The sequence below is a fragment of the Chlorocebus sabaeus genome, chromosome X (assembly GCF_047675955.1).
Source record: "Chlorocebus sabaeus isolate Y175 chromosome X, mChlSab1.0.hap1, whole genome shotgun sequence".
NCBI lineage: Eukaryota > Metazoa > Chordata > Mammalia > Primates > Cercopithecidae > Chlorocebus > Chlorocebus sabaeus.
Genome location: NC_132933.1, coordinates 85,223,551 through 85,250,467, shown reverse-complemented (window position 1 = coordinate 85,250,467; position 26,917 = coordinate 85,223,551). Strand labels below are relative to the sequence as shown.

The 26,917-nt window shown below is 37.5% G+C and overlaps 1 protein-coding gene across 1 annotated transcript in view; it reads left to right on the top strand.

Annotated features, from left to right (window-relative positions):
- The window catches only part of AR (androgen receptor), a 177,962-nt gene that overhangs the window by 120,023 nt on the left and 31,022 nt on the right, over window positions 1-26,917 (top strand). Inside the window, exon 3 of the mRNA XM_007991938.3 lies at window positions 19,305-19,421. Coding sequence (XP_007990129.1) covers window positions 19,305-19,421 — 117 coding nt within the window. The remainder of the gene's footprint in view (window positions 1-19,304; window positions 19,422-26,917) is intronic.

The window sequence follows — 26,917 nt, the reverse complement described above, 5'->3', positions numbered from 1 at the left end:
ATTCTATTATTTGGATGTCTTCTTCAATTTCTTATATATGTATTATATATATATATTAGTTTTCATTGTAGAGATATTTCATTTATTTAACTAAATTTATTGCTAGGTATTTTATTTTATTTTTACCTATTGTCAATGGGAATGTTGTCTTGATTTCTTTTTTAGATTGTTCACTGTTGGCATACAGAAAAGCTACTGATTTTTATATGTTGATTTTGTATCTTGCAACTTTACTGAATTTGTTTATCAGTTCTAATAGGCTTTTGGTGCAGTCTTTAGGTTTTTCCAAATATAAGATCATATCGTCTGCAAACAAGAATAATTTACTTCTTTCTTTTCAATTTGGATGCCCTTCATTTCTTTCTCTTGTCTGATTGCTCTAGCTAGGACTTCCAGTACTCTGTTGAATAACAGTGGGGAAAGTTAACATCCTTGTTTTGTTTCAGATCTTATAGCCAATGCCTTCAGTTTTTCCAAATTTAGTATGATACTAGCTATGGGTCTGTCATATATGGCTTTTGTTATGCTGAAGTATGCTCCCTAGTTTTTTGAAAGTTTTTGTCTTTTAAGGAAGATAAAAATTGAATGTTATCAAATGCTTTTCATGCAACAATTGAAATGATCAAGTGCTTTTTGTCCTTCATTCTGTTGATATGATATATCACATTGATTGACTTACATGTATTTTGAGCCATCCTTGCATCCCTTGGTAAATCCCACTTAGTCATGGTGAATGAACTTTTTAATGTGTTGTTGAATTCAGTTTGCTAGTATTTTGTTGAGGATTTTTGCATCAATGTTTATCAGGGATATTGGCCTATAGTTTTCCTTTTTGTGTGTGTATATTTTGGATTTTGTTATCAGGTTAATACTGGCCTTGTAGAATGAGTTTGGAATGATTCTCTCCTCTATTTTTTGAAATACTTTGAATAGGATTGATGTTACTTTTTCTTAAAATGTTTGGTAAAATTCTGCACTGAAGCCACTGGGTCCTGGACTTTTTACTGCTGAGGAGACTTTTTGTTACAGCTTCAATCTTATTACTTGTTATTGGTCTGTTCAAGTTTTAGATTTTTTTCATGGTTCAATCTTCACAAGTTGTCTGTTTCTCGAAATTTATCAATTTATTCTAGGTTTTCCAATGTATTGTCATATAGTTGCTCATAGTAGCCTCTAATGATCCCTTGAATTTTTGCAGTAACCATTGTAATATTTCCTTTTTTTAATCTCTGATTTTATTTGAGCATTCTCTTTTTTTCTTAGTCTAGCTAAATATTTGTCAATGTTGTTTGTTCATCCACAAAACCAACTTTTCGTTTCACTGATCTTTTTTGTATTTTTTCCTTTTAATTTTATTTATTTCTACTCTGATCTTTATCATTTCATTTATTCCAGTTATTTGAGTTTGGTTTGCTCTTGCTTTTCTAGTTCTTTAATATGCATTGTTAGGTTATTTATTTGAACTTTTTGATGTAGGTGCATATTGCTATAAACTTTCGTTATAATATTGCTTTTGCTGTATCCCATAGGTTTTAGTATGCTGTTTAGTATGTTTTCAATTTGGTACATTTCAATAAATTTTTAAATTTTCTTCTTTATTTATTGACATAGTCATTCCAGAGTATACTGTTTAATTTCCATGTGGTTGGTATAGTTTCCAAAATTCCTCGTGTTTTTGATTTCTAGTTTTATTCTGTTGTGGTCAGAGAATAAGCTTGATATGATTGCAATTTTTAATACTTTTTTAAAAACTTGTTTTGTGGCCTAAGATATGATCTGTCATTGAGAATGATCCATATGCTGAGGAAAGAATGTATATTCTGCAGCCATTGGATAAAATGGTCTTTAAATATCTATTATGTCCATTTAAGACATAATGCAGATTAAGGCCAATGTTTCATTGTTCATTTTTCTGTCTGGATAATCTTTTCAATGCTGAAAGTGGGGTGTTAAAATCTCCAAATGTTATTGTATTGGGATCTTTCTCTTCTTTCAACTCTGATAATATTTGCTTTAGATATCTGGGTGCTCCAGTGTTGGGTGCATATATACTTAAAATTGTATCCTCCTGATGAATTGACCCTTTTATCATTATATAATGACCTTCTTTTTCTCTTTGTGTAGTGTTGGTCTTGAAATCTATTTTGTCTGATATTAGTATAGCTGCTAATTTTTTTGGTTTTCATTTGCAAGAAATATCTTTTTCATTCCTTTATTTTCAATAAATGTGTTTCTTTATATTTAATAGGTGAAATATGTTTCTTGTAAATAAAAATTATTATTTTAACATATTTTAAAAATAATACTTTTTTAATAATAACAGTTATTATTATTTTTTAAATTTTCATGAGTTTTGGGAGCCCAGGTGTATTTTGGTTACATGAATGAGTTCTTTAGTAGTGGATTTTGAGATTTTAGTGGAGCAGTCACCTGAGAAGTGTACATTACCCAACATGTAGTTGTATGTATATTATATATACAGTATATATATAAGCATATATATACACTATATATAGTATATATGTATATACAGTATAAATATATACACTATATATGCTTTATATATAGTGTATATATGCTTTATAATTGTATATATATGCTTTATATATGTTGTGTATATCTAGTATATATTGTATATATAGTATATATAATATATAATACTTTATTGTATTTATATATTGTATAATATATAAAGCATATATAGTATATATACTATATATAAAGTATATATATTGTATATATATTATATATATAATTAAATTCTGGGATACATGTGCAGAACTTGCAGTTTTCTTACATAGGTATACATGTACCATGGTGGTTTGCTGCACCCATCAACCTGCCATATACATTAGGTATTTCTCCTAATGCTATCCCTCCCCTAGCCCCACCTTACTCCCTGACAGGCCCCAGTGTGTGATGTCCCCCTCCCTGTGTCCATGTGATCTCATTGTTCAACTGCCACTTATGAGTGAGAACATGCGGTGTTTGGTTTTCTGTTCTTGTGTTAGTTCGCTGAGAATGATGGTTTCCAGCTTCATCCATGTCTCTGCAAAGGACATGAACTCATCCTTTTTTTATGGCTACATAGTATTCCATGGTGTATAGGTGCCACATTTTCTATATCCAGTCTATCACTGATGGGCATTTTGGTTGGTTCCAAGTCCATGCTATTGTGAATAGTGCTGCAATAAACATATGTGTGCATTTGTCTTTATAGAAGAATGGTTTATAATCCTTTGGGTATATATCCAGTAATGGGATTGCTGAGTCAAATGGTATTTCTGGTTCTAGATCCTTAAGGAATTGCCACACTGTCTTCCACAATGGTTGAACTAATTTATGCTCCCACCAACAATGTAAAAACGTTCCTATTTCTTCAAATCCTCACTAGCATCTGTTATTTCCTGACTTTTTAATGATCACCATTCTAACTGGCATGAGATGGTATGTCATTGTGGTTTTGCTTTGCATTTCTCTAATGACCAGTGATGATGAGCTTTTTTTCATGTGTGTTGGCAGCATAAATGTCTTCTTTTGAGAAGTGTCTGTTCATATTCTTCACCCACTTTTGGATGGGGTTGTTTGGTTTTTTTTTCTTGTAAATTTGTTTAAGTTCCTTGTAGATTCTGGATATTACCCCTTTGTCAGATGGATAGATTGCAAAAATTTTCTCCCATTCTGTAGGTTGCCTGTTCATTCTGCTGATAGTTTCTTCTGCTGTGCAGAAGCATTTTAGTTTAATTAGATCCCATTTGTCAACCTTGGCTTTTGTTGCCATTGCTTTTCGTGTTTTAGTCATGAAGTCTTTGCCCATGCCCATGTCCTGAATGGTATTGCCCTGGTATTCTTCTATGGTTTTTATGGTTTTAGGTCTTGCATTTAAGTCTTTAATCCATCCTGAGTTAATTTTTGTATAACATATAAGGAAGGGGTCCAGTTTCAGTTCTCTGCGTGAGGTTAGCCAGTTTTCCCAACACCATTTATTAAATAGGGAATCCTTTCCCCATTGCTTGTTTTTGTCAAGTTTGTCAAAGATCAGGTGGTTGTAGATGTGTGGTGTTATTTCTGAGGCCTCTCCTGTGTTCCACTTGTCTATATATCTGGTTTGGTACCAGTACCATGTGGTTTTGGGTAATGTAGCCTTGTAGTATGGTTTGAAGTCAGGTAGTGTGATGCCTTCGGCTTTGGTCTTTTTGTTTAGGATTGTCTTGACTATATGAGCTCTTTTTTGGTTCCATATGAAATTTGAAAAGTAAACAGTACAATAAGATGTAAATAGAAACAACAAAGTGATAACAAGCAGAGAGATGAATTAGAAAAAAGTAGTTTTTTCTAATTCTGTGAAGAAAGTCAGTGATAGCTTATTGGGGATAGCATTGAATCTATAAGTTACTTTGGGCAGTGTGGCCATTTTCATGATAATGATTCTTCCTATCCATGAGTATGGAATGTTTTTCCATTTGTTTGTGTCCTCTCTTATTTCCTAGAGCAATGGTTTGTAGTTCTCCTTAAAGAAGTATTTCACATCCTTGTGAATTGTATTCCTAGATATTTTATTCTCTTTGTAGCAATTGTGAATGGCGGTTCATTCATGATTTGATTCTCTGTTATTGCTGTATAGGAATGCTTGTGATTTTTGCAAATTTATTTTGTATACTGAGATTTTGATAAAGTTGCTTATCAGCTTTAAGGATATTTTTGGGTGAGGTGATGGGGTTTTCTAAATATATGGTCATGTCATCTGCAAACGGAGACAATTTGACTTCCTCTCTTCCTATTTGAATACCTTTATTTCTTTCTCTTGCTTGATTGCCCTTGCTGTAACTTCCAATACTGTGTTGAATAGGATTGGTGAAAGAGAGCATCCTTGTCTTGCACTGGTTTTCAAAGGGAATGCTTCAGCTTTTGCCCATTCAGTATGACCAATATGTAGTCTTTTATTCCTCACCCTCTCTCAATCCCCACCCCAACGGAGTCCTCAAGTCCTTTACATCACTGTGTGTTATTGCATCCTCATAGCTTAGTTCCCACTTATAAATGAGAAAATGCAGTATTTGGTTTTCTATTCTTTGCTTACTTAATTAGAATAATGGCTCCATCCAGGTGTCTTGTTTTTCATTCATTCAGCCAGTCTACATGTTTTGCTTGGAGAGTTTCATCCGTTTAGATTCAGTGTTATGACTGATAACTAAGGACTTACTTCTGCCATTTGGTTGTTTTCTGGTTGTTCTGTGGTCTTCTCTTCCTTTTTTCCTTCCTTCCTGTCTGCCTTTTAGTGAAAGTGATTTTCTCTTGTGGTGTATTTTATTTTATTTTCTTCTTTTTATTTTTTTTTTTGTGTGTGTATTTGTTGTACTTTATTGATTTGAGGTTACCATGAGGCTTGCGCATAATATTTTCTAACTCATTATTTTAAACTGATGACAACTTAACACTCTATTGTGTAAAAAATCATGGAAAGAGAAATCTAATAAAAACTCTACATTTTAACTTTATCGCTCTGCTTGTTATCACTTTGTCGTTTCTATTTACATCTTACTGTACTGTTTATGTCTTGAAAAGTAGTTTCAGTTATTATTTTTTATTGGTCCATCTCATAGTGTTTCTACTCAAGATATGAGTAGTTCACATACCACAATTACAGTGTTACAATATTCTGTGTTTTTCTGTGTACTTTTAATTACCAGTGAGTTTTGTATTTTCAGATAATTTGTTATTGCTCACTAACATTCTATTCTTTCAGATTAAAGAGCTCCCTTTAGCATTACTTATAGGAAAAGTCTGGTGTTAATGAATTCCTTCAGCTTTTGTTTGTCTGTGAAAGTCTTTATTTTTCCTTCATGTTTCATAGGTATTTTCACTGGATATTCTATTCTATTCTAAGGTAAAAGGTTTTTTTTTGTTGTTTGTTTGTTTGTTTTCTTCAGCCCTTTAGGTATGTCATGCCACTCTCTCCTGACCTATAAGGTTACCACTGAAAAGTCTGCTGCCAGACATATATGAACTCCATTTTATGTTACTTGTTTCTTTTCTCTTGTTACTTTTAGGATCCTTTCTTTATCCTTGGACCTTTGGGAATTTGATTATTAAATGCCTTGAGGTGGTCTTTTTTGGATTAAATCTTCTTGGTGTTCTGTAACCTTCTTGTACTTGGATGTTAATATCTTTCTCTAGGTTTGGGAAGTTCTCTGTTATTATCCCTTTGAATAAACTTTCTACCAAGATGTCTCTCTCTCTCTCTCTCTCTCTCTCTCCCTCTCTCTCTCTCTCTCTCTCATTCTTAAGGCCAATAACTCTTAGATTTGCCCTTTTGAGGCTATTTTCTAGATCTCGTAGGTGTGCTTCATTGTTTGTTATACTTTTTTTTGTCTCTTCTGACTACATTTTCAAATAGCCTTTTTTTTTTTTTTTTTTTTTTTTTTTTTTTGAGACGGAGTCTTGCTCTGTCGCCCGGGCTGGAGTGCAGTGGCCGGATCTCAGCTCACTGCAAGCTCCGCCTCCCGGGTTTACGCCATTCTCCTGCCTCAGCCTCCCCAGTAGCGGGGACTACAGGCGCCCGCCACCTCGCCAGGCTAGTTTTTCTGTGTGTGTGTGTTTTTAGTAGAGACGGGGTTTCACTGTGTTAGCCAGGATGGTCTCGATCTCCTGACCTCGTGATCCGCCCGTCTCGGCCTCCCAAAGTGCTGGGATTACAGGCTTGAGCCACCGCGCCCGGCCCAAATAGCCTGTTTTAAAACTCACTAATTCTTCCTTCTGCCTGATCAATTATGTTGTTAAGAGACTCTGAGGCATTCTTCAGTGTGTCAGTTGCATTTTTCAGCACCAGAATGTCTGCTTATTTTTTTTTATTATTTCCATCTCTTTGTTAAATATATCTGACAGAATTTTGAATTCTTTCTCAGTGTTATCTTTAATTTCCTTGAATTTCCTCAACACATCTATTTTGAATTATCTGCCTGAAAGGTCACATATCTCTATTTTTCCAGGATGGTTATCTGGTGCTTTATTTAGTTCATTTTGTGAGGTCATGTTTTCCTGGATGGTGTTAATGCCAGATGTTTTTCAGTGTCTGAGCATTCAAAAGTTAGGTGTTTATTGTAGTCTTCACAGTCTGGGCTTGTTCATACCTGCCCTTCTTGGGAGACTTTCCAAGTATTCCAAGGGATATGGATGCTGTGATCTTAGTCTTTGGTCACTATAGCCATATCTGCTTTATGGAGCATCCCATGCTCAGTAATGCTGTGGCTCTTTCAGACTCATAGAGTTACTGCCTGCCTGCTCTTGGGTAAGAGCCAGGAAAATTCCCTGGATTACCAAGCAGAGACTCTTGTTCTCTTCCCTTACTTTCCCCCAAACAGAGTATCTCTCGCATTCTCTTTTTCTCTCTTTCTCTCTCTCTCTCTCTCACTCATTCTCTGCCGACCTGCCTGGATCTGGGGTAGGGATGACATAATCACATTTGTAGTCACCACCAATGGGACTGTGCTAGGTCAGACCCAAAGCCAGCACAGCACTGAGTCTCGCCCAAAGCCCACAGAGACCACTCCCTGGGTACTGTCCGTGCTTGCTCAAGGCCCAAGGGCTGTACAAGCTGGTGAGGCCAGCCTGTCTTATGTCCTTCCCTTCAGGGTGATGAGTTCTTCAAGCAGGTCAAGGGATGGTGTCCAGGAGCCAAGGCCTCGAGCTGTGACTGAGCTGGCACCCAATCCATCAGACAACGATTTTTTCCACACTTTCCTTCCTTTTTCTCAAGCAAAGGAGTCTCTCCCTGTGGCCACCACCACCCCCATGTTCATGGCAAGTATTGTCTGGCTACCAACAATCTTCACTCAAGGCCCAAGCGTTCTTTAGTCAACTTAAGGTGAATGCTACCAGGGCTGGGTCTCTACCTTCAGGGAAGTGGGCTCCTCTTTGGCCCAGGGCAGGTCCAGAAATACCATACAAGAGCCAAGACCTGAAATCAGGTTCCCCAAGAGCCCATTTGGTGCTCTACCCCCACTGTGGCAGAACCAGTACCCAAGCTGCAAGACAAAGTCCTCTTTACTCTTCCTTCTCCTTTACAGAGACTCTCCCTATAGTCACCACAGCTAGGAATATGCTGGGTCACTCTTGAAGCAAGAACAGCTCTGAGTCTCACTCAAAACTCCTGGCAAGTGCTGCCTGGCTACCACACTGATTATTCAGGGCCCAAGGGCTCTTTAGTCAGCAGGAGTTGCATCCTGCCAGTACTGGTTCCTTCCCTTCAAGGCAGCCGATTACCTTCTGGCCCAGTGTGTATCTAGAAATGTCGTTTGGGAGCTAGGGCCTGGCATGGTGACCTCAGGACTCTGCCTGGTGCCCTTTTCTACTGTGGCTGGTGTAGTGTCCAAATTGTAAGACAAAGTCCTCTGTACTCTCCCCTCTCCCATCTTTAAGCAAAAGGAAAGAGTCCACCCTGGAGTTGGGACATGCATTGCCTGAGATTGGAGGAGGGGTGGCACAAGCACTCTCTTGGTCACCTCAGCTGGTGTTTCACTAGGTCACATGTTCCCCAAGTCCACTGGCTCTGAGCCCAGCCCAACACCAGGAGTTGACCAAGAATTGCAATTCTTGTGGTTTAGACTGCCTTTCAAGTTTATTTGGGACTGCAGACCACTTTAGCCCACAGTGACAGGGCTTGCCAGAATTTAGTTTCTGACTGCTGAGATGGGCAATTTGCCTCTGATTAGGACAGATCTAAGTGCTCCTTCTGTGGGCACTGGCTGAGTTCTGCTCCATGTTGCTTTATGCTGTGACAGGGCAACATTGAGTGCCAATACAAGTCCCACAATCACTGTAATCTTCCTCTCCCAAGCCTACTCTGAACACCATGTGGTTGCTGCTGGGAGGTTGGGGAGGGATGTTGTAGGCAATTCAAGAATGTCTTTCCTACCCTTTTCAGTGCTTCTTTCCTTAGTATGATGTTAAAACCAGTTACTGTGATTGCTCATCTGATTTTTGGTTCTTAGGAAGGTGCTTTTTGTGTGGATCACTGTTCAATTTGTTGTGCCTGCAGGCGGGAGTGGGGGACAATTGCTGGAGGCTTCTCTTTAGCCATCTTGCTCCACCTATTCCCTAGTATTAGAAATTTCAAAGCAGTTAGGATGAGGGTAGAAGGAAAGGGTGCTTGGAATCAGAAAATCCATGTCTTAGCTTTGAGCCTTAGGAAATTCATTTGACCCTTGTAAGCCTCTGTTGCTTCATCTGTAAAAGAGAAATAATATAGTGACTGAAAATATCAAAGGTGATAATGCTGTTGAAAGCACTATAGAAAATGACGAAATATCACATGAGTATTATTTTCTAGTTTCTAGGAGTCTCCTTACCATTGTACAGGACAACCATGTCTATTTTTAAATAAATTATTATTTGCCTCTGAGCACCCCTGCAAAGAGTTGCCTATAGGAGAAACAGCTTTACTTGCAAATCACTCCACTGTTTTCTTTGTGCACAGTTTATTAATACATAAGGCACATGTCCTCCAGTCTGTAGTAACATTGGAATGATTACCTCTTTGGAGTACCTATCAGAGCTTCTAAAAGTGAATTTTGTATATCACCACCAAAAATAGTCTGTTGCAGAGATGACCTCCAAATTCAATGACAATATTTCCAATCACTTTTGCATGATACAGAAATAGACAAATATATAATTTTGCTTATACAGATAATTATTGTCTCCTAACAAGTGATTAGTATTCAGAAAATGGCCAAGAAATACCATGGGGTGTGCCTTCCCATAACAACTTATCTTTGGGTTTTAGTTGCAAGGTTACTAAAAGCCTGTGCAGGGTTCATGGCAAAAGTAAAACTTGCTCCATGAGCAAGCCCTTGTTTCATTGTCTAATGTTCTTAATCCTCAGCAGACATGATTTGGATCTGGCATTTGGCAACAGGACAGTTTCCAAAGTTGCTGTATGCAACTTGAGGAAGAGAGGTGATATTATTGGAATAAATTTATTTGTTGTAAGTTATAAATATATGGGCTTTTCCAATCCCATCACCCTTAAAACTTTTTCTGCAGTAAGAGTGTCTCCCTTGTCTTTAATATGCTTGCTTTGAGTTCATGGATGAATATTCTTGCTTGGCTGACATGTGGACTCTCTGAAATTGTTGTAAGGTCTTTTTCTTTGTTTTTTTTCTTGATTCCCAAGCTGACAAGGGTAGTACTGGTAGTGGTGGGCAGACAAGGAAGTGATAGCAAGCTGAACATTGTCCTCTGGCTTCCCTTGACCCATTCCATTCATCATCTAAGGGACTCCAAGTCAGCATTCCACAGAATGGCCTTACCAAACTCACTGAGACTGAAAGAGAACCAGGATTCCAAACAGCCAATATGAAAGGAAAGAGAGAGAGACTTAGGGTTTGCAAAATAGGATACTCTGTTGATTATTTTTATTCCATACAGATACTAATATTCTTTAGGAAAACATTAAAATCACATGATCTTCCAGGACCTGGACTGCTTCTTTAAGAAGCATGTTACAGAGAGCTCTCTTGGCCAACAACATATTGAAAGATAAATTAATCAATCATTCATTCAAATAAGGTATATTCAGAATTGAGGTATATTGTAGCCAGACAGTGTGACTACAAAAAAGAATGCACCTTACCCTTGTCTCTTGCACAATCTAATGAGGGAGATAACCACTCTTCCAATTTATAGTGACCTATAACATTTCATGCGCTGCTGAATATCTTTACATGATAATGACACAATAGAAAGATTGCAAAATAGACAGAGGCTGGGGGAAGAAGGATTGAGTGTGAATATAGCCTCTCATAAATCGAGGGGGAATGGTCTGCATCTCCTGATCATGCAGAGGTAATAAATACAGAAATGATTTCAAACTAACAAACCAAATGTGCAGAAAATACTGAGAATATAGTGGGCAGGATACCTGAGTTTTAGTTCTATCTCTGTTATTGACTCATTGTGTAATCTGGGTCAGGTCTGTTCTGCTCTCTGGATCTCACCCTTTCCTATCTGTAAAATGAGATTATTGAATTAGATGATATCTATAGAGGTTCTCGCCTATTCTGACATTCAAGGAGTTTTTCTTTAAGTAATAATATATGTGATCTGTATAGTGCTTTACACTTGACATGATATTTTTGCATCTATTATCTCATGTGAGAAAATCACTGGACTGCTGGAATGGGAATGAGGACACCTGGATTCTTGTCCCTATTTTGACACTGATTCATGGTGTGACCTTTAAGCAAATTCTCTGAGTTTCAGTTTCTCAATCTGTAAAATAGGGAGGTATGAGGATTGGACTAAATCAGTAGGTCTCTAAAATGTTCCACAAAGCCCTGGGGTTGGGGACTCCTACAGAGTTTCACTAAGGCAAACCACAAGGCTAGGCCTGCATAGAAGAGGAGAAAAAGAGTGACCTGGCAAGAGAAGTTCCAAGTTTCCTATGCCAACCCCAGGCAGATTAGGTTTAATTTTATCTGTTTTATAAACAGAGCTTCTATGTAATGTTTTATTGGTAAAAAGACTTTACTATAAAAAACTCAACTAGTTTGATTTTTTAAAATTGCACATATAAGTGAGATCATACAGTCAGTATTTGTCTTTCTGTGGCTGGCTTATTTCACTTAGCATAATGTCCTCCAGCATCATCTATGTTGCTGCAAATGACACACTCTTCTTTTCATTAAAGGCTATATAGCATTCCATTGTGTATGTACACCACATTTTCTGTTTTGTAACTTTCATTTTAGGTTCAGGGGTTCATGAGCATGTTTGATACATAGGTAAACTGCATGTCAGAGAGGTTTCTTGTACAGATTATTTCATCACCCAGATAATAAGCATGGTAGCATAGTACCTAATGGATTTTTTTTCTGATCCTCTCCCTTCTCCCACCCTCCAACCTCAGGTAAGCCCTGGTGTCTGTTGTTCCCCTCTTTGTGTCCATTACACCAGATTTTCTTTATCCACTTATCCATCCATGGACATTGCTTCCATATGTTGGCTATTGTGAATAATGACGAAAAAAGTCAAACTCATAGAAGCAGAGAGTAGAATGGTGGTTACCAGGGACTGGGAGGCAGTTCAGTGAGCTAGGAAAAGAGAGCTAATAAAAGGGTACAATGTGTGAGTTATATAGAAGGAATAAGTTATATTGAACTATTGCCCAGCATCGTGACCATAGTTAAAAATAATGTATTATATGTCTTAGTATTGCTAAAAGTGTAGATTTTAAATATTCTAACCACAAAAAATTATAAGTAGGTGAGGTGATGGATATGTTAATTTGCTTGATTTAATCTTCCTACAGTGCATACATATATCAAAATATCCCACTGTATCCCATAAATATATACTATTATTATTTGTCAATTAAAAAATTTAAAAACTTGATTTAGATGAGCTCTAAGGCCTTAAGTATTAAAATATTATTAAAGTGATATGTAACCAAGTATATTGCTTGGTAACTTCATTTTTGTTGTTGTTTTAACAAACCAATATATTGTGAATATACTTCCAAGTGAAAAGAAAAAAAGACATTACAGTCATCATTAATTACTGCAAAATATTCCTTTGCATGAATATGGAATAATTCATTTAATCATTCCCTTAATGTTAGACATTCAAATGTTTCCAACTTTTTCTGTTTAAATAATGCTACAATAAACTTCTATTTTGTGCTTATTGTATTATTTTCTTATAACACATCCCTAGAAGTGGAATTCCTAGAAGTTTATACACATTTCCAGTTTTTTTCCAAATATGTGGGAAAATTTCTCTCTAAAGTATTTGTGTTCCTACCAGAAATACCTCTTCACCAACACACAGTGTTTAATCTGTACCAATCTGGCTTGAGAAAATGATATTTAATTTGTATTTCTGTGATTTCTAGCTAAATTAAATAATCTTCACATGCTTATTGGTCATTTGTATTTCTTTGAATTGCCTCTTCCTGTCTGTTGCCCATTTTTCTATTGTGCTGTTTATTTTTATATATCAAATATATTGACCATTGATTTTACATACTTGATGCTAATAATTATTCTTAGTTTATGGTTTGTCTTTGAATTTTATAATGGTGTTAATTTCACATAAGAAATTTTAAATGTTTTCTAATGAAATGTATCAAGTCTGTCTTCACTTATGTTTTCTTCATTGTCAATACCTTAAGATGCCCTTGTCTACCTTTAAACATTTTGAAATTTTCCTTTGTATTGTCTAATAGTACTTACATGATTTCCTTTTTAAAATTGACATATTTAATCCATTTGGAATTTATTTTGATTTTAACTAGTAATTTAACTTTATTTTCTTCTCCAAATGATTCTCTAGTTGTTCTGACATTATTTAGTGAATAATTCATCCTTTCTTCACTGAATTGGAATGGCATATTCCATATACTGTGTCTGGTTTTGGCTTTTCTGTTCTCTTCCACTGATCAACCTAAGCTGGAGCCAGTATCAAACTGTTATAATCATTATGGGTTTAGATACTTTAAATGTACAACAGGGAATGTCTTATTACTCTTATTTTTCACAAATATCTTGACACTGTCTCATGTTTTATTCCTTTGATAAATTTTGGGATTATTTTGTGATGATTTTATCTGAGTTGTTTTAAATTTTTAGATTTCACTGGAGAAGAACTGAAATCCTTGAAATACTGCTTCTTATTAGCCAGGAATATGGTACAACTTTGCATTTAATTCAGGTCTTTCCTTAAATACCACAATGAAGTTTTTTGTTTTGTTCATATAAGTCCTGCATTAATACTGTTTATATAAAGTGTGAGAAAGACTATAGTCCTCAGGCTTCTCTATAGGTTAACAATGAAGATGATGACTCAACCCTTTCTTTATTTGCATAATGTGATGCCACTAATAGTGGGTAACTTCCCTGTCTTACCTCCTCTATTCCAAACAGGATTTTTTGGAATGAACAAGTTAAAAGAATCGTAATCAGACACTAACCCCAAGCCATACTGCATGGCAGCACCAATGGGACTGACAGAAAACAACAGAAATAGGAAGGAAGCCTGCAGAAAAACAAACTTGAAAGCTGTCTCATGGCCTTTGTTCCTGCTGGAGCTTTGAGTCATACTTAAGTTTTATGATGGAAGAATAGGAGTGTGAAGAAAGATACAGAGCACCATCAGACAGTCAAGAATTTCAGAGCCAGCTGGCATGCAGTGGACCTCATGCCAGCCCATTTTGTTACTATTTAGGTAGTCAAGGGTTTAAGATTCTTCTAATAAGACAGTTTTTATGCATTTAAATGAGTGATTTCTTTGCAGCTCTAGAGTGTGGCCTTACCTACTTCAACATGAGAAGATTTTTGTATTTTGTCACTCATTTCACAATGACTTATAGTGAGCCCTTCATTATACACTGTGGATACAACTTTGCTGTTGGAAATTAACAGTGTCAAACAACTAAGTATAATATTTTTAGTATCTGAGGAGGGAGAGCTGCCTAGGAAGTTGTATTCCCTCTGTTAATTTTTCAGTCTCTTAGGTTATAGAAGACCTTCTAGAACCACCTTACAGCAGGCCTAGATCTCATTTACACACTTCTTCTGTCACCTGAATACAGAGAAGGGATCCACAAGGTCATATACTTCGTAGACAAAGAGCAAAGATTTCTACCACACTCAGAAGACTTTGTCTTCAGACTGTAATCACCCACACCATATTTCCTTTGGATCCAGTTTCCAGATTTTTGTGCTGGCACTAACACCAGCTTGCTGTGGCTTAGGGCATGTAATTTCAATATTTTGTGCCCATTTTCTTAACTGAAGAGTCAGGCATCACACTGGGCATTTTAAGATTCTTTACAGCCCAATGATTCTGTGTTTCTAATTAGGCCCAATGGGTTAGAGCTAAAAGGAAACAGTGAGTTTCCTGGAAGGAAAGGACATATAACACAGTCCAGAGATAAAACGGGCTGCATTCAAGAAAAGATTGGGCAATACTTTGCAGGGATGCTACAGAGACAATTCAAGCCTTGTATGGAGGAATGGATGTGATACAACCAAAAAGTCTTTAAAAATTCTTTCCAACTAATCTGGGATTCATAACCTTATGGACTGTGATTTGCAGCAAACCAAGGATGTGATGCCAGGCAGAACAATATCTCTGATCAACATCAATGCAAGATTCCTCAACAAAAGACTAGTATTGTTTCTGGAATGCAAGGATGGTTCAACATATGCAAATCAATAATATTAACAGAATGAAGGACAAAAACTATATGATCATCTCAATAGATGCAGAAAAATAATTTGACAAAATTCAACATCATTTTATGATAAAATCTTTCAAGAAATTGGGTATTAGAAGGAATGTTTCTCAACACAATAAAGGCCATATCAGATAAGCCCACAGCTAACATTATATTCAATGACCAGGAATGAGATAAGGATACTCACTCTCATCACTTCTATTTAACATAGTACTGGAAGTCCTAGCCAATTTCATATTAATGAGTCTCATTTTCTTCATCATAGAATGAAGTATGTAATAATCCCTATTATACTTACTTTGCACAGATTATTATTATTATTTTATTATTATTTGAGACAGGGTCTCACTCTGTCACCCAGGCTGGAGTGCAGTACCACAATCACAGCTTACTTAAACCACGACCTTCCAGGCACAAAGGATCCAGCCCCTCAGCCTCCTGAGTAGCTGGGACTTCAGGCACACACCACCATGCCTAATTAATTTTCTTTTTTTCATTTTTTTATAGAGACGGAGTCTCGCTATGTTACCCAGGCTGGTCTCAAACTCCTGTGCTCAAGCAATCTTTCCACCTTGGTCTCCCAAAGTGCTGGGATTACAGGAGTGAGCCACTGCACCTGGCCTTGCAGATTATTATTAAACTTTGTAAACTAATCAAATGAGAGTGATTATTGTTACTGTTAAGAACTCTAATAGCCTCATTCATATATTTGGAGAAATTGAATAAATAAGAAAGAAATAATAGCAGACCAATGATTTTACCTTGGCTCTATCATCATTTGGGGAAGTGATAATTCAGATAGGAGAAGTGACTTGTAAGCAGTCTTGAGAGATTGCCTGTTCCATCCCCTATATTTGTCCTTAAACCAAATTGTACAGATAAATAAGGTCTTATTTTTAGGACTTACAGAAAAAAAGATTCCTTTCATATCCATCTTTGGAATCCTCAGCCACTTCTGTCACTATTAAGTGTCATTTTAAACGTTAAATTCATCATTCTGCTTTGAAGGAACACATGTGTCATGTGTACCTATTTGTATGTTTTGGTGTGTTTTATGCTTTATATGATCACCCACATATGCACAGATAATTAGTGTGCAGGTGTTGTATTCCCTGTGTTAATTATTCAGTCACACACTCTCACACACCTATGCACTCACACATACATGAATACACACATGTTCATTAGAATGTTTATGCTTATGTTGCATGTGACTGGCAACATCAGTGCCTTTCTAAGGCTATATTAACCACCTTGAGTTTTGGGAGAGCTTTAGAAAACAAAGACAAGAGACTAAATGATTTTAGATGTAAGAGACAATGTTGCAATAAGTTACTATCCTAAAAAGACAGAATACAAGGACAAGAGATTATTATTTTGGATAATTTCTTGCTTACCAGTAATACTTAAGTCCTTTACATTAAAAAAAAAAAAAAAAGAAAGAAAAACTCTAAATATATTACAGAAGACATCCAGATGTCCTTCAAGATTCTTAGAGTTGGAAAAGATTTTAATGACTTTCCAGTCCAATCTATTTCGTGTAATCAATGGGATCAGAGAGGCAAAAGGACTTGTCCAAGGTCATATAGTGAGTTAGTGATAAGGCTGAACAAGGATTCAGATGTTGGGGCTTCCAGCCCACTGATCTGTCTCTCATCTGGGACTTGTATATTTTTGTTCATTAGAGATTTTCCTCTGTAACCTCAATACCCAATGCAGGGCCTTGCACATAATAGATTATCAGTAAATGTTAAATTAACATGTCATGGCTTTGGTTTTACTGGGCTTTGCACTTACTCCTGAGTAAATTGTAAAGGATATCTATGTTTTAGGTCTCCTTGTTTTAGACCAAGATGTACCCAGAGAAAAGGTATGAACTATGCTAAGGAAATTATCTGAGTCCCAAATTGAAAAAAAAAAAAAAAAATCATGCTTTTCCACTATGACCTCTCTCATTCACAGAGTGATTCTCTTTCAAAAGGGCAATGTAGAACCATTCTGGGAGCCATATTCCATTGGCTGTGCAATCATTTATTGGCAAACTGGGGTCCAGGAAAGTATTTTCCTGGGGAAGATGAGATTTCTCAAAGAAGTCATGCACTTTTTAACCTAAGCTTATTTCAGTAATCAGTGTAGCAAACTGGTCTTGAGGATTGCAGCAGTACCAATACTGTGGGAGTGTACCAGTTCTAGAACAGCTACAGCATTGGAATTGAACGCACTAGAATTGGATACAGGACCTGTTTTTGAGGAGCTAACATCCAAAGGCTGAACAGCATTCGTAGCACTGTCCTTTCTGTGCACATATCGTAGTCCTCAGTTTGCAGCAGAAAAAAAGCTGTTAGCAAATTATGTGCTCTGTTTATGCAAATAAAATCCTGTGGTATGCTAGAAAGAACACCGACCTAGAGGCCTTAATTTTCTCATATGTTAAAAAACCCTAACACAGGCCTGGTTCATAGTAGGCACCCAATAAATACTAGTTTTTTTCCTTTGGGGGCCTCTGATTCAGTGTGCTTCTTCAGGTAATTCACTTCCCTGGAACTCCTCCTTGGAATGAGAGTTGTTCTGTTGTGATTTTTAACAGTTCCTTCAAGCCAAGCATTTTGGAATCCTTTCATAAAGGGAGAAAGGAAGGAAAGGAGAAAGGAAAATTAAAGGAAAAATAAAGGAAATAAAAAGTTAAAAAGGAGGAAAGGAAAAAGAATCCTTTACCACAATAAATCTAATATCATGCTCTTGCAAGTAGCACTTTAAGTAAAAGAAGTTCTTTGCTGACCTGGTTACTACTGAACCTACTACATAAAATAGCCTACTGTAACACATGCATTTCTGTGCCTAATCTTCACCTTTTAGACTTAGTAAATGTAGAGGAATGCTGATGTATAGTTAAATTTATGTTTTTAGTTGTTTTTTTCCTGCTCTCAAATGTCAATCACTCTTTAGTTTCTCTTTCTTTTTCCGACCACAAGTATTCTTCCTCTGCCTAAAGAAGCTTCCCTAAAATCCCAGTCTATCCAGTAAATCAAAGCACAGCAATAAATTTGAGGAAACAATACCAGAGACAAAAAGGAGTGAGGGGATGCAGAAGCTCAAGCTGGAGCAGGGTTGTAAGCATGAGAAGTTCTGCGTGCTTCTGAGCAGCGAAGGATGTATTTTTGCTTATTCCTGCTGGTGACTCTTTGTCTATGCATCCATCTGCTGCAATTACATGTTTAGTCAGTCAATCCACGTTTGTTGAGAGACTGCTGTGTGCCAGGATTGTGCTAGCATAAAGGAGCGAAGTATTGAGCAAAATATGTTTGAGCAGCTGTAATTCTGAGGATCTCTAGGTCTGAGCATGTGTATGTGTGTGCACTTCTGTGTATCTGTGACAACTCCAGGTGTGCATGACAGTGATCTTTGTTACTCTGTTGGCTTCATCAAACTTCCTTTTAGTTGCTGTGATTCACTACATAGAGTGGGCTTTATCTCTGATTTTTATAACCTGCATGACTAGGGGTATGATCACCAGAAATCTAAAAACAGTTAGAAATCCCATGGAGTTATCTTTTATAGAAGTTTTCCTGTACTAATATTATGAAAAATAAGCATTTTGTTAACTTGAGTGTAATTCTATGCATGATTACAGGTGTCAATAGGAAGAAACATTGACTGAGTTCAGATCTCTTCTACGCCATGCTAAAGGGGTGACAAGTTCCACAATGGATCATTTTCTCATGGGCATTTCTGGCTTTTGGTAAAAGTAGGATATCTTATTTTAAAAACCAGTGAGTAGTCCTAATAATGGAGATATCATCAGGATCTGAATTGTTCATCCCTAAAAAAAAAAAAAAAAAAACAAAAAAACAATGGAAATCAAACAATATAGTGCCAAATTAAACTGCTTTAATATTTAGGTTCTGTAGGATCAAATTGTTTGGTGCCATACTCTGTCCACTTTTCTGTCCACTTTTCTCATGTGATAAGATATAATTTTATATCTTTTCTGTTCTAGAAATACCCAAAGAAAGAGACTCTGGAAACTCATTAACAGGTCTGTCCACTCTTGTATTTGTTATCCCAGGGAAACAGAAGTACCTGTGTGCCAGCAGAAATGATTGCACTATTGATAAATTCCGAAGGAAAAATTGTCCATCTTGCCGTCTTCGGAAATGTTATGAAGCAGGGATGACTCTGGGAGGTAAGATACTTTTCTTTCTCTTCTTCCTCCTCCTTCCTGTCTCCCCTTTTCCTCCCTCATTTTCTAGTCTCTCTTTAAACCAGATTTTCTTCTTTGATGCTTCCAAGGGGACCAGCCATGCTCCAGACACAGGCTGACCCTTTCATAGCCAACGTGGCCATCAGCCAGCTGGTGCCTTTTTTTTTTTTAATCCTTAACTATACCAATCCCCATTCTGGGGCTTAGCATTAGAGCAGGAGGTGTGAAGCAGAGATCAGGAGCCAACAGAGGGTGAGTGAGGATGCATGTGACTGGGCAGGGTCCCCAGGGGACTTAATGGTACTGACCTGATGTTGCTCAATGGTAGCTAGGATGAGAGAACTAAGAAATCCAGAACAGTCACAGGTGCAGGATGACCCAGGCATAGGTACAGGATGACCCAGGCACAGTCTGACCCTGAACACCTGGGAATATCCCTCAGCTAACTGCTGCCTATGTTGTAGGGCCAGCCACCTGGAATGAGAAGCTGCTTCTCTTTGGAGCCTATGACTAGGCTGCCAAACAGTGCCAATTTCCTATCCTATCTCTCCCAAAGATGAACAGGTGTTTTAATCATTTCCTTTTCTTTGCAAAGCTATTGATCATTTCCAAAAGCATTTTTTTTCAGTAGGACAGTAACATTACAGAAGGAAGATACAGCTCTTTCAAGGGTGTTCCTCTATCATAAGGCTCTCTGTCCCATGAACCTGTCTGCCATTAGTGTTGTCACCATTCCAGAAAGGCTTGACATCAGTTGATTGACATTTATATTTTCCCTCTTCAAACTCCCCCATCTCTTCATGTTTACATCTTCCCAATGCCAGGGTCATCACTGCTGCCTGCTGCTTCCAAAAATATGTGTCTTTCCTTAGAAAAACAAGATCATTAATCTACTTCAATTTGGAAATGGAATTTGAAGAAAGGCAAGCCTATTTCTGAGTGCCTGCAACTGTAGCCTCATACCCGATTATTCATTATTAGCCTGGAAAACCCAAGTGCCTAGAATCCAACCCTTTCCCCTATCCTCTTAAGGTTAATTTAGACCAGTTGTCTATCTCTGGCTTTCTGTGAGGTGTTCAATACCTTGTCTGCCTATGTGCACATCTATAGACAACAACTAGTGCTCTTGTCCTGGAACAGGGCCATGTGTGGATCTATATGTAGATAACTATATCCTTCCCATCCTCACAGGGCAGTAGTATTATTTAAACAGAACAAAGTACCTCAAATAAATTGACCCAGGCTGGATGAGAGACAATTTCAAAAGAATCATCTCAAGTAGCATCCAGTACTCCCAAACATCACAGGTAGATGTTCTGTGAGTGGCTTTCCAAGCATCCCTATCAAATGAGAATCAGATATCTGAGAAAACTCAACCTTGTTTTGGTTTGCTTGGTGTACCCCAAAGAAATCCAACAATTGAGGTCTACAGTGGAGAAGAAGTAGGACTGGGGTCAGGGAGTGCAGAGGCAAAGGCAGGAAGGGTGACAAAGTGATTGACAAGAGAAAATGTTCTCCATATGAATGTTGCAGCCCCATGTTGAGGGTTCTTATACACTCAGCTGTCAATTATTTAGCCTTCTGCGAATTATGTATAGTATAAGAGATAGAGACTCTCAGGTAAGGAACCTCTTGGCTGGCCATCTGGCGATATGAATTGCAAGTCCACTTTGATGCAGGTAAAGTTTAATGGTAACAAAAGTCCTCATAACATTTGGATACAAATCTTAACATCAATTCCATGTCTCAGCCAACATTCTCCATTATAAATCAGGCTGTGATATGATTACAGTGAGCCGCTTTTGAAAAGGAGCCTGTGTATAACAGATAATTTCACTATACTATATAGTACTCAGATGCAGGTTTGTAAATTAATTTATTGGTGAGAATGGTTCAGTACATTTTCAAACTGATTTATTAGTAGAGTACTCAAATTTGAGTGGGCTTGGTGAACACAATGAAGACAAGCTGAGAAGTGTTGTGACTGGCCTTCATTTCAGTTGCAGGCCCATGATATTTTGAGCATCTTCCATGTACAAGGCACCATGCTAGTCATTAGAGCTTGAGGCTGGCAAACTTCAGGAAATGTTCACAAAATACCAGCATTCTTGATGTTGTGTAAATGGCCTTGCCTTTAGAGTCAGGCAGATGTAGTTTAAAGGCTCAGCTCCTTTATTTACTGTGTGCCCCTCTGAGCCTCAAGATCTTCGTCTGTGATTTAGAAATACCATCCTCATAGAATTATAATGAGGATCAGATGACATGATGAATGTGAACATCCTTGATAAAAAGCAAAATGCTAGACAAATGTGGGGGCTTAATATGTCATTGAGGTCACTAGTAATTTAGCTGGAAAGGCTGTAACACAGCACTTCCTGATGGCTTTTACCCTAAGTAACTTGGTATGCCATATAATATGTAACAGATCCAACAGGCAGAACATCGCCAGAAAACACTCTTGATTACCTCAAACCAAAAAGTTCCACCAGGATCCTGTTCAGAAGCTAATTTTAGTAATTAAGGGAATCATATGCTATGTTCAAATACCATGCCAGTAAAAACCCAATTGTGTACCTTCTTAAATCACTGATTGAAGAGCAAATCTTTCCACTTTGGTGAATGAACTTATCTTGACATTCCCTGCCCTACTGACACAACTCCCTCCCAAGTTTATTGTTAACTTACACATTCAATGCACAGCACACCTTTACTCAAACAACGGAAAAGAAAGAAACTGTCAATACAAAGTGGCCCTTGTCTATTCCTTAAGGAGTAGACTTCCATTTTCATGAGATTTGGATTTAGCATAGACATATTGATTACCTTGAAGAAGAATTCATATAATTTTATCTTCTGATTCTCATCACTCAAATCAAAATTATATAATATATCCCAAAATGACAACTAGAAATGTGGCCTTGGGCAAGTTCCTTCTCTTCTCTGATGCTTGGTTTTCCCATCATAGAATTGGAATTGTGGGCTTCACCAAGGACCTTTCTGGTGCTAACATTTTGTGATTCTGTGTAAAAAGCCACGCAGAAAGGATTGTTTTTCAGCCCTTTCTTAGATTGTCTGTTCCCTGCTCCCATAAGTATAGATAGTAAGACTTGAGTGCTTTGATACATCGTAATTGTATCTACTTCCATTCATACCTACTTAAGATATCTGTCTAAAAGTAGACTAGACAGATTATTGAGAGAGTGGAGGGCAGAAGGGCTGTCTCTGAATCTTAAAGAAGCTGGCACTTTTCAGCTGATGGCTGCTTGGTCTTGAGGCCTCAAGATCTCTAATCTGGCTTTCTCTATAGTGTTTCATTCACTCTTTGGTGATGGAATCTCTTCAGCTCAGAGATACTTAATAGATATAGCTTTTTCTTTCCTGCTTCCAGGCCTACCTACCTGTTCCTTGCCTTTTTTTTTTTTTTTTTTTTTTTTTCCTAGTAGCTGCTGTTGTTTCTGAAAGAATCTTGAGGGTGGTTGGAGTCTCAGAATGGCTTCCTTAAAGACTACCTTCAGGCTCTCAGCTGCTCATCCACAACAAAGATAAGCCTTTATTTGTAGATGATTCATTCCTGGCTGCATTTGAAAACCACATATTGCTAATTGCTTGAAGAATTTAAATCCCTTGACTACTTTTCATTTCAGAAAACCCTTACAAAAAAAGTCCAAATGAGGACCTTCCCTCCAGTGAATTAGCTGTGGCTTTCTCACAGTCCATAGTTAGGATTAATGTAAAGCCATCTCTCATTTTTCTGGAGACTTCCCAAGGGTACACTCCTTGTTTCCATAATGGAATGAGAAAGAAAGAAGTGCCCTTCCTGCCATCTTCTCCCCTGACCCTTTTCTCCTTCCCACTTTCCCTCCTATTCCTCCCCAAACATGATTTCTTTCTGTGTTTTGCAACTCTTGAGTTCTCATCATTTAGTAAATGGTGTTGGCCCCTATTGATTCCTTCCTGTCCTGGACCATGGAGAGTAGTAGGCCTTTCAGAAATTTCAGGTAGCAGCCAAACCCCGGAAGAAGAGAAGGAACACGGAGTCCTAGACCATGTGAGAACCTGAGGTGTGCAGCATTTCCTTCACAGATTCGTCTAGTATATTTGAGAAGTATCTTTCCCACTAGGAGACTGAACTCTGCATCTGAGAAAAAAAAAAAACTTAACATATCTACAGGTTTTGACAACCTCTATGAACTACCTAGTTGAGAGGATGGCTCAAGGAGCCTATGGCCATGGTCTGATGTCATTATGGACACTATGAACATCCTTGAGGTTTCCATTGTTGAAGACAGCCCTGATGCCAGCTGTCTCATCATTCCCCATGTTCAAGAGCATCCCAGCATTGCTACCTCAGGATCCCATGTCCTGAATGCAACAGAGTGATTTCGCTGCTGAATTACTATTCATGGCACGGCTCTTCACAGCATTTATTCATCCATGTCCATCTGTCCTTCCAGCCAGCCAAGAAGCTCATGCTTTCATCTTTTCATCCTGAGTACCAACTATGTGCCAGACACTCTGCTAGGCATTTTGGAGAAGCAGAACTGAATATTATTCCTTTCCGGAAAAATTTAAGCAAGAGGAGAAAGGCAGTGATAAGGAATATACCTTAGCCATAAAGGAAAAATAAGAAATCACTTGGAAGAAGTTGAGTGAGATGGAAGGAAAAGGACATCCAAAGCAAAGGGTACAGTTTGAATAAAGGCACAGAGACATGAACAAAATGCATTGAGGGTTTGAGGAACAGCAGTTGGTTTAACACGGCCAGAGCTGGGGAAATGGTAAAGGCAAGCTGAAAGCACATTGAAAGCAAACTTCGTTACTATGCTAGGTAGTTTAGACTTCAAAGAGTTGAAAATCTATGAGCATGGGACAGGTATGATGACATATTATTTTGTTTATTTTCATGTTTCTTTAAAGAAAACTGGCAGCAGCACAAATGTTTTGTTGATGAGGGCTTAAATTTTAGAAAGTGAGACAATTTTAGAAAGGCCAGCTAGAGAGAAATTTTTAGCATCAAATTTTGCTAAACACCTAGAATTTGTTCCTGGGGCTAGTTACCTCCATTTGGGTTGTTACCTGCAAGTACTGACCACGTATCTGAAGAAATACTGGTTTAGACCAAGGGAATTGGCTTGTATAAGAGACCTACCCTCATACCAAAAGCCAGTTTCCTTGGTCTAGGCCAGTGTTTACCAGTATGTGTTCTGAGAAAACTAGTTCCATGACATGTTCCATGAAAAATACGATTTCTATTGTCAAATAAGTGAGGGAAACTTGCATATTATGGTCCTGCTCAGGAAGATTTACAGTCCTTATTAGCATATCGCAGGTCCTGGTGAATACTGCAATAAAGTAACCTGAGGAGCTTTGTAACTCAGGATTCCCAAAGTTGATTCAACCACAGAACCTCATTTATTCACATAACACCTGTTATCCTACAAAACCACTGTTCTCTAGAATACACTTTCGAAAACTTGGGTATAGATAAAAACTCTATCCTATAGGCAGAGAATACCTCTAGCTCAGGTCATCATTTTGCAGATGTGTGTGTCATTAAGAATCAATTCATAATGCATTAATGATCAAAAGCAGATCATCCTTACCACATGGTGCATAAGATTATGCTATTAGCTACTAAAGCCACTGAAGTTAATCATGTTGGGTCTGTAATATTGTTGTCATGCACAAAGGATAGGCTGCAAAAGTGTCCTAGGCCAAAGCATGGCTATTGCCCAAGTTATCTAATGTCTGAAGGTACATATTCCTGACCTAAGGATTGTGCTAAAAAAGTTATTTCTAAGAAATATAGTGACTTCCAGCATCATGCAGAATGATCATTTAATATTTTGAATATCTAGACATTTTGCCATAGAATTTAATAGTCCTTTTATACACTGTCTGACCAACACTTTGACATTTACTCAGAATCCCATCACAGTGCTACCAAATAACCTCATTACTAAAGTAGGAGGCCTAGAAATCACAGATTTGTAGAAACCATCCAATGATTGAATCCCCTCTACCTCCTGTTCAGCAGGCAGCAGAGTGTCATAAATAACTAACAATGTGGAACTCAGTTACTGGGATTTCTTCCATTCTCCTTTGGCTCTCTAGACTAGATTCTAAAGACCCTCAGGCTGGTAATGCAAGTGGTAAGTCTCATTTCTGAGAAATGCTGCTTCCTACACACAGTTCTCTGATACCTGAGTGCTTTGACTGATCTGCATAACTGAGGCATGCACCAAGGAGCAGAATTACTCTATAAATTTTGGCATCAACATGTGCAACGTGTGACTCAGCACTTTGAAACTCTGGGGATTTTTTTTGTTCGGTTGGTTTTTGTTTTAAGAGGTCCTGTGGTATAGTGGAAATAGTATGATAGACTCAGATACATTGAGACCTTGTTTCTAGTCTTGGTTCTGTCACTTACTATCTTGATGACCTTGGGCAAATGACTAGAACTCTCTGAGCCTCACTTTCTCCAACCACACTGTAGGAATAATAAAATCTTGTTTATGGCATTTTTGTGAATATGTAGAGAAACTGGTACACAGTAGGCACACAGTAAATGTCACCATACCCTTCAGTCCTTCTTTTGTGGATGAAAAATGGTCTTTGTTTGTGCTCCCAGTAACCACTGGGGTCTGTTCTCTCTCTCTGCTGGATAGTGTGGCTTCTGGTTCTTGTTTCTTTGTTCTTTGGTCTCTAAATTACCCTTGAAACAACCCTTGAAATTTCCACTCCATGACCTAAATTGTCATCCCTAAGTTGGTTACATGCATATTTGGTGACACTTTGGAGGGGAAAAGCTTTATGTCTCTCTAACTGTAGTTCTTAAGGGGATTTGCGTATGGAAAAACAAGAGACTGCATCTCTTAATTCCTCCAAACCAAATTATCTGGGATAGTACATATATGTTGTACTCTGTCTCTTAGCATTTGCTCTTAGAGAAATATGGTTAGAGAGAAGTAATTTTTTTCTAATCATAAAACTTAACGATACCGCATATCTGATACTTGAATGAGTACCTCCTTGTAAAATTTCTACTTAAATCCTTGAGTTTTTAAAGTGTAATAGCAATAGAAAGATTTTATTATTGTTTACTTTTGCTATGAGTGCTCCAAAATCCCTCAGTAGCTCTTGAGAGAGCAAGATGATGTCATAGGCAATGTTTTCCAAAGGTAGTAGGCAGAAAACTAAGTACACAGCACACAATAGGCCATATATACAAAGGCAAGTATTTTACAAATATAGTAATTCAAGAAAAATGTTTCATTTTCACTGGTAACCTGACTGTTTGTTTAAAAACATTTTATTATTTATTATTTAAAAAGAGTGTCACTTGTTACAGATTGTGGGATGTGTTCCTTAAGATCACAAAAATGTAAAACATTTTCTTTTTATATTGAACACATACATAGACAACTTACCTGAGCAAGCTGCTTTTTAGAGACATTTGCACATCTTTGGGGATCACG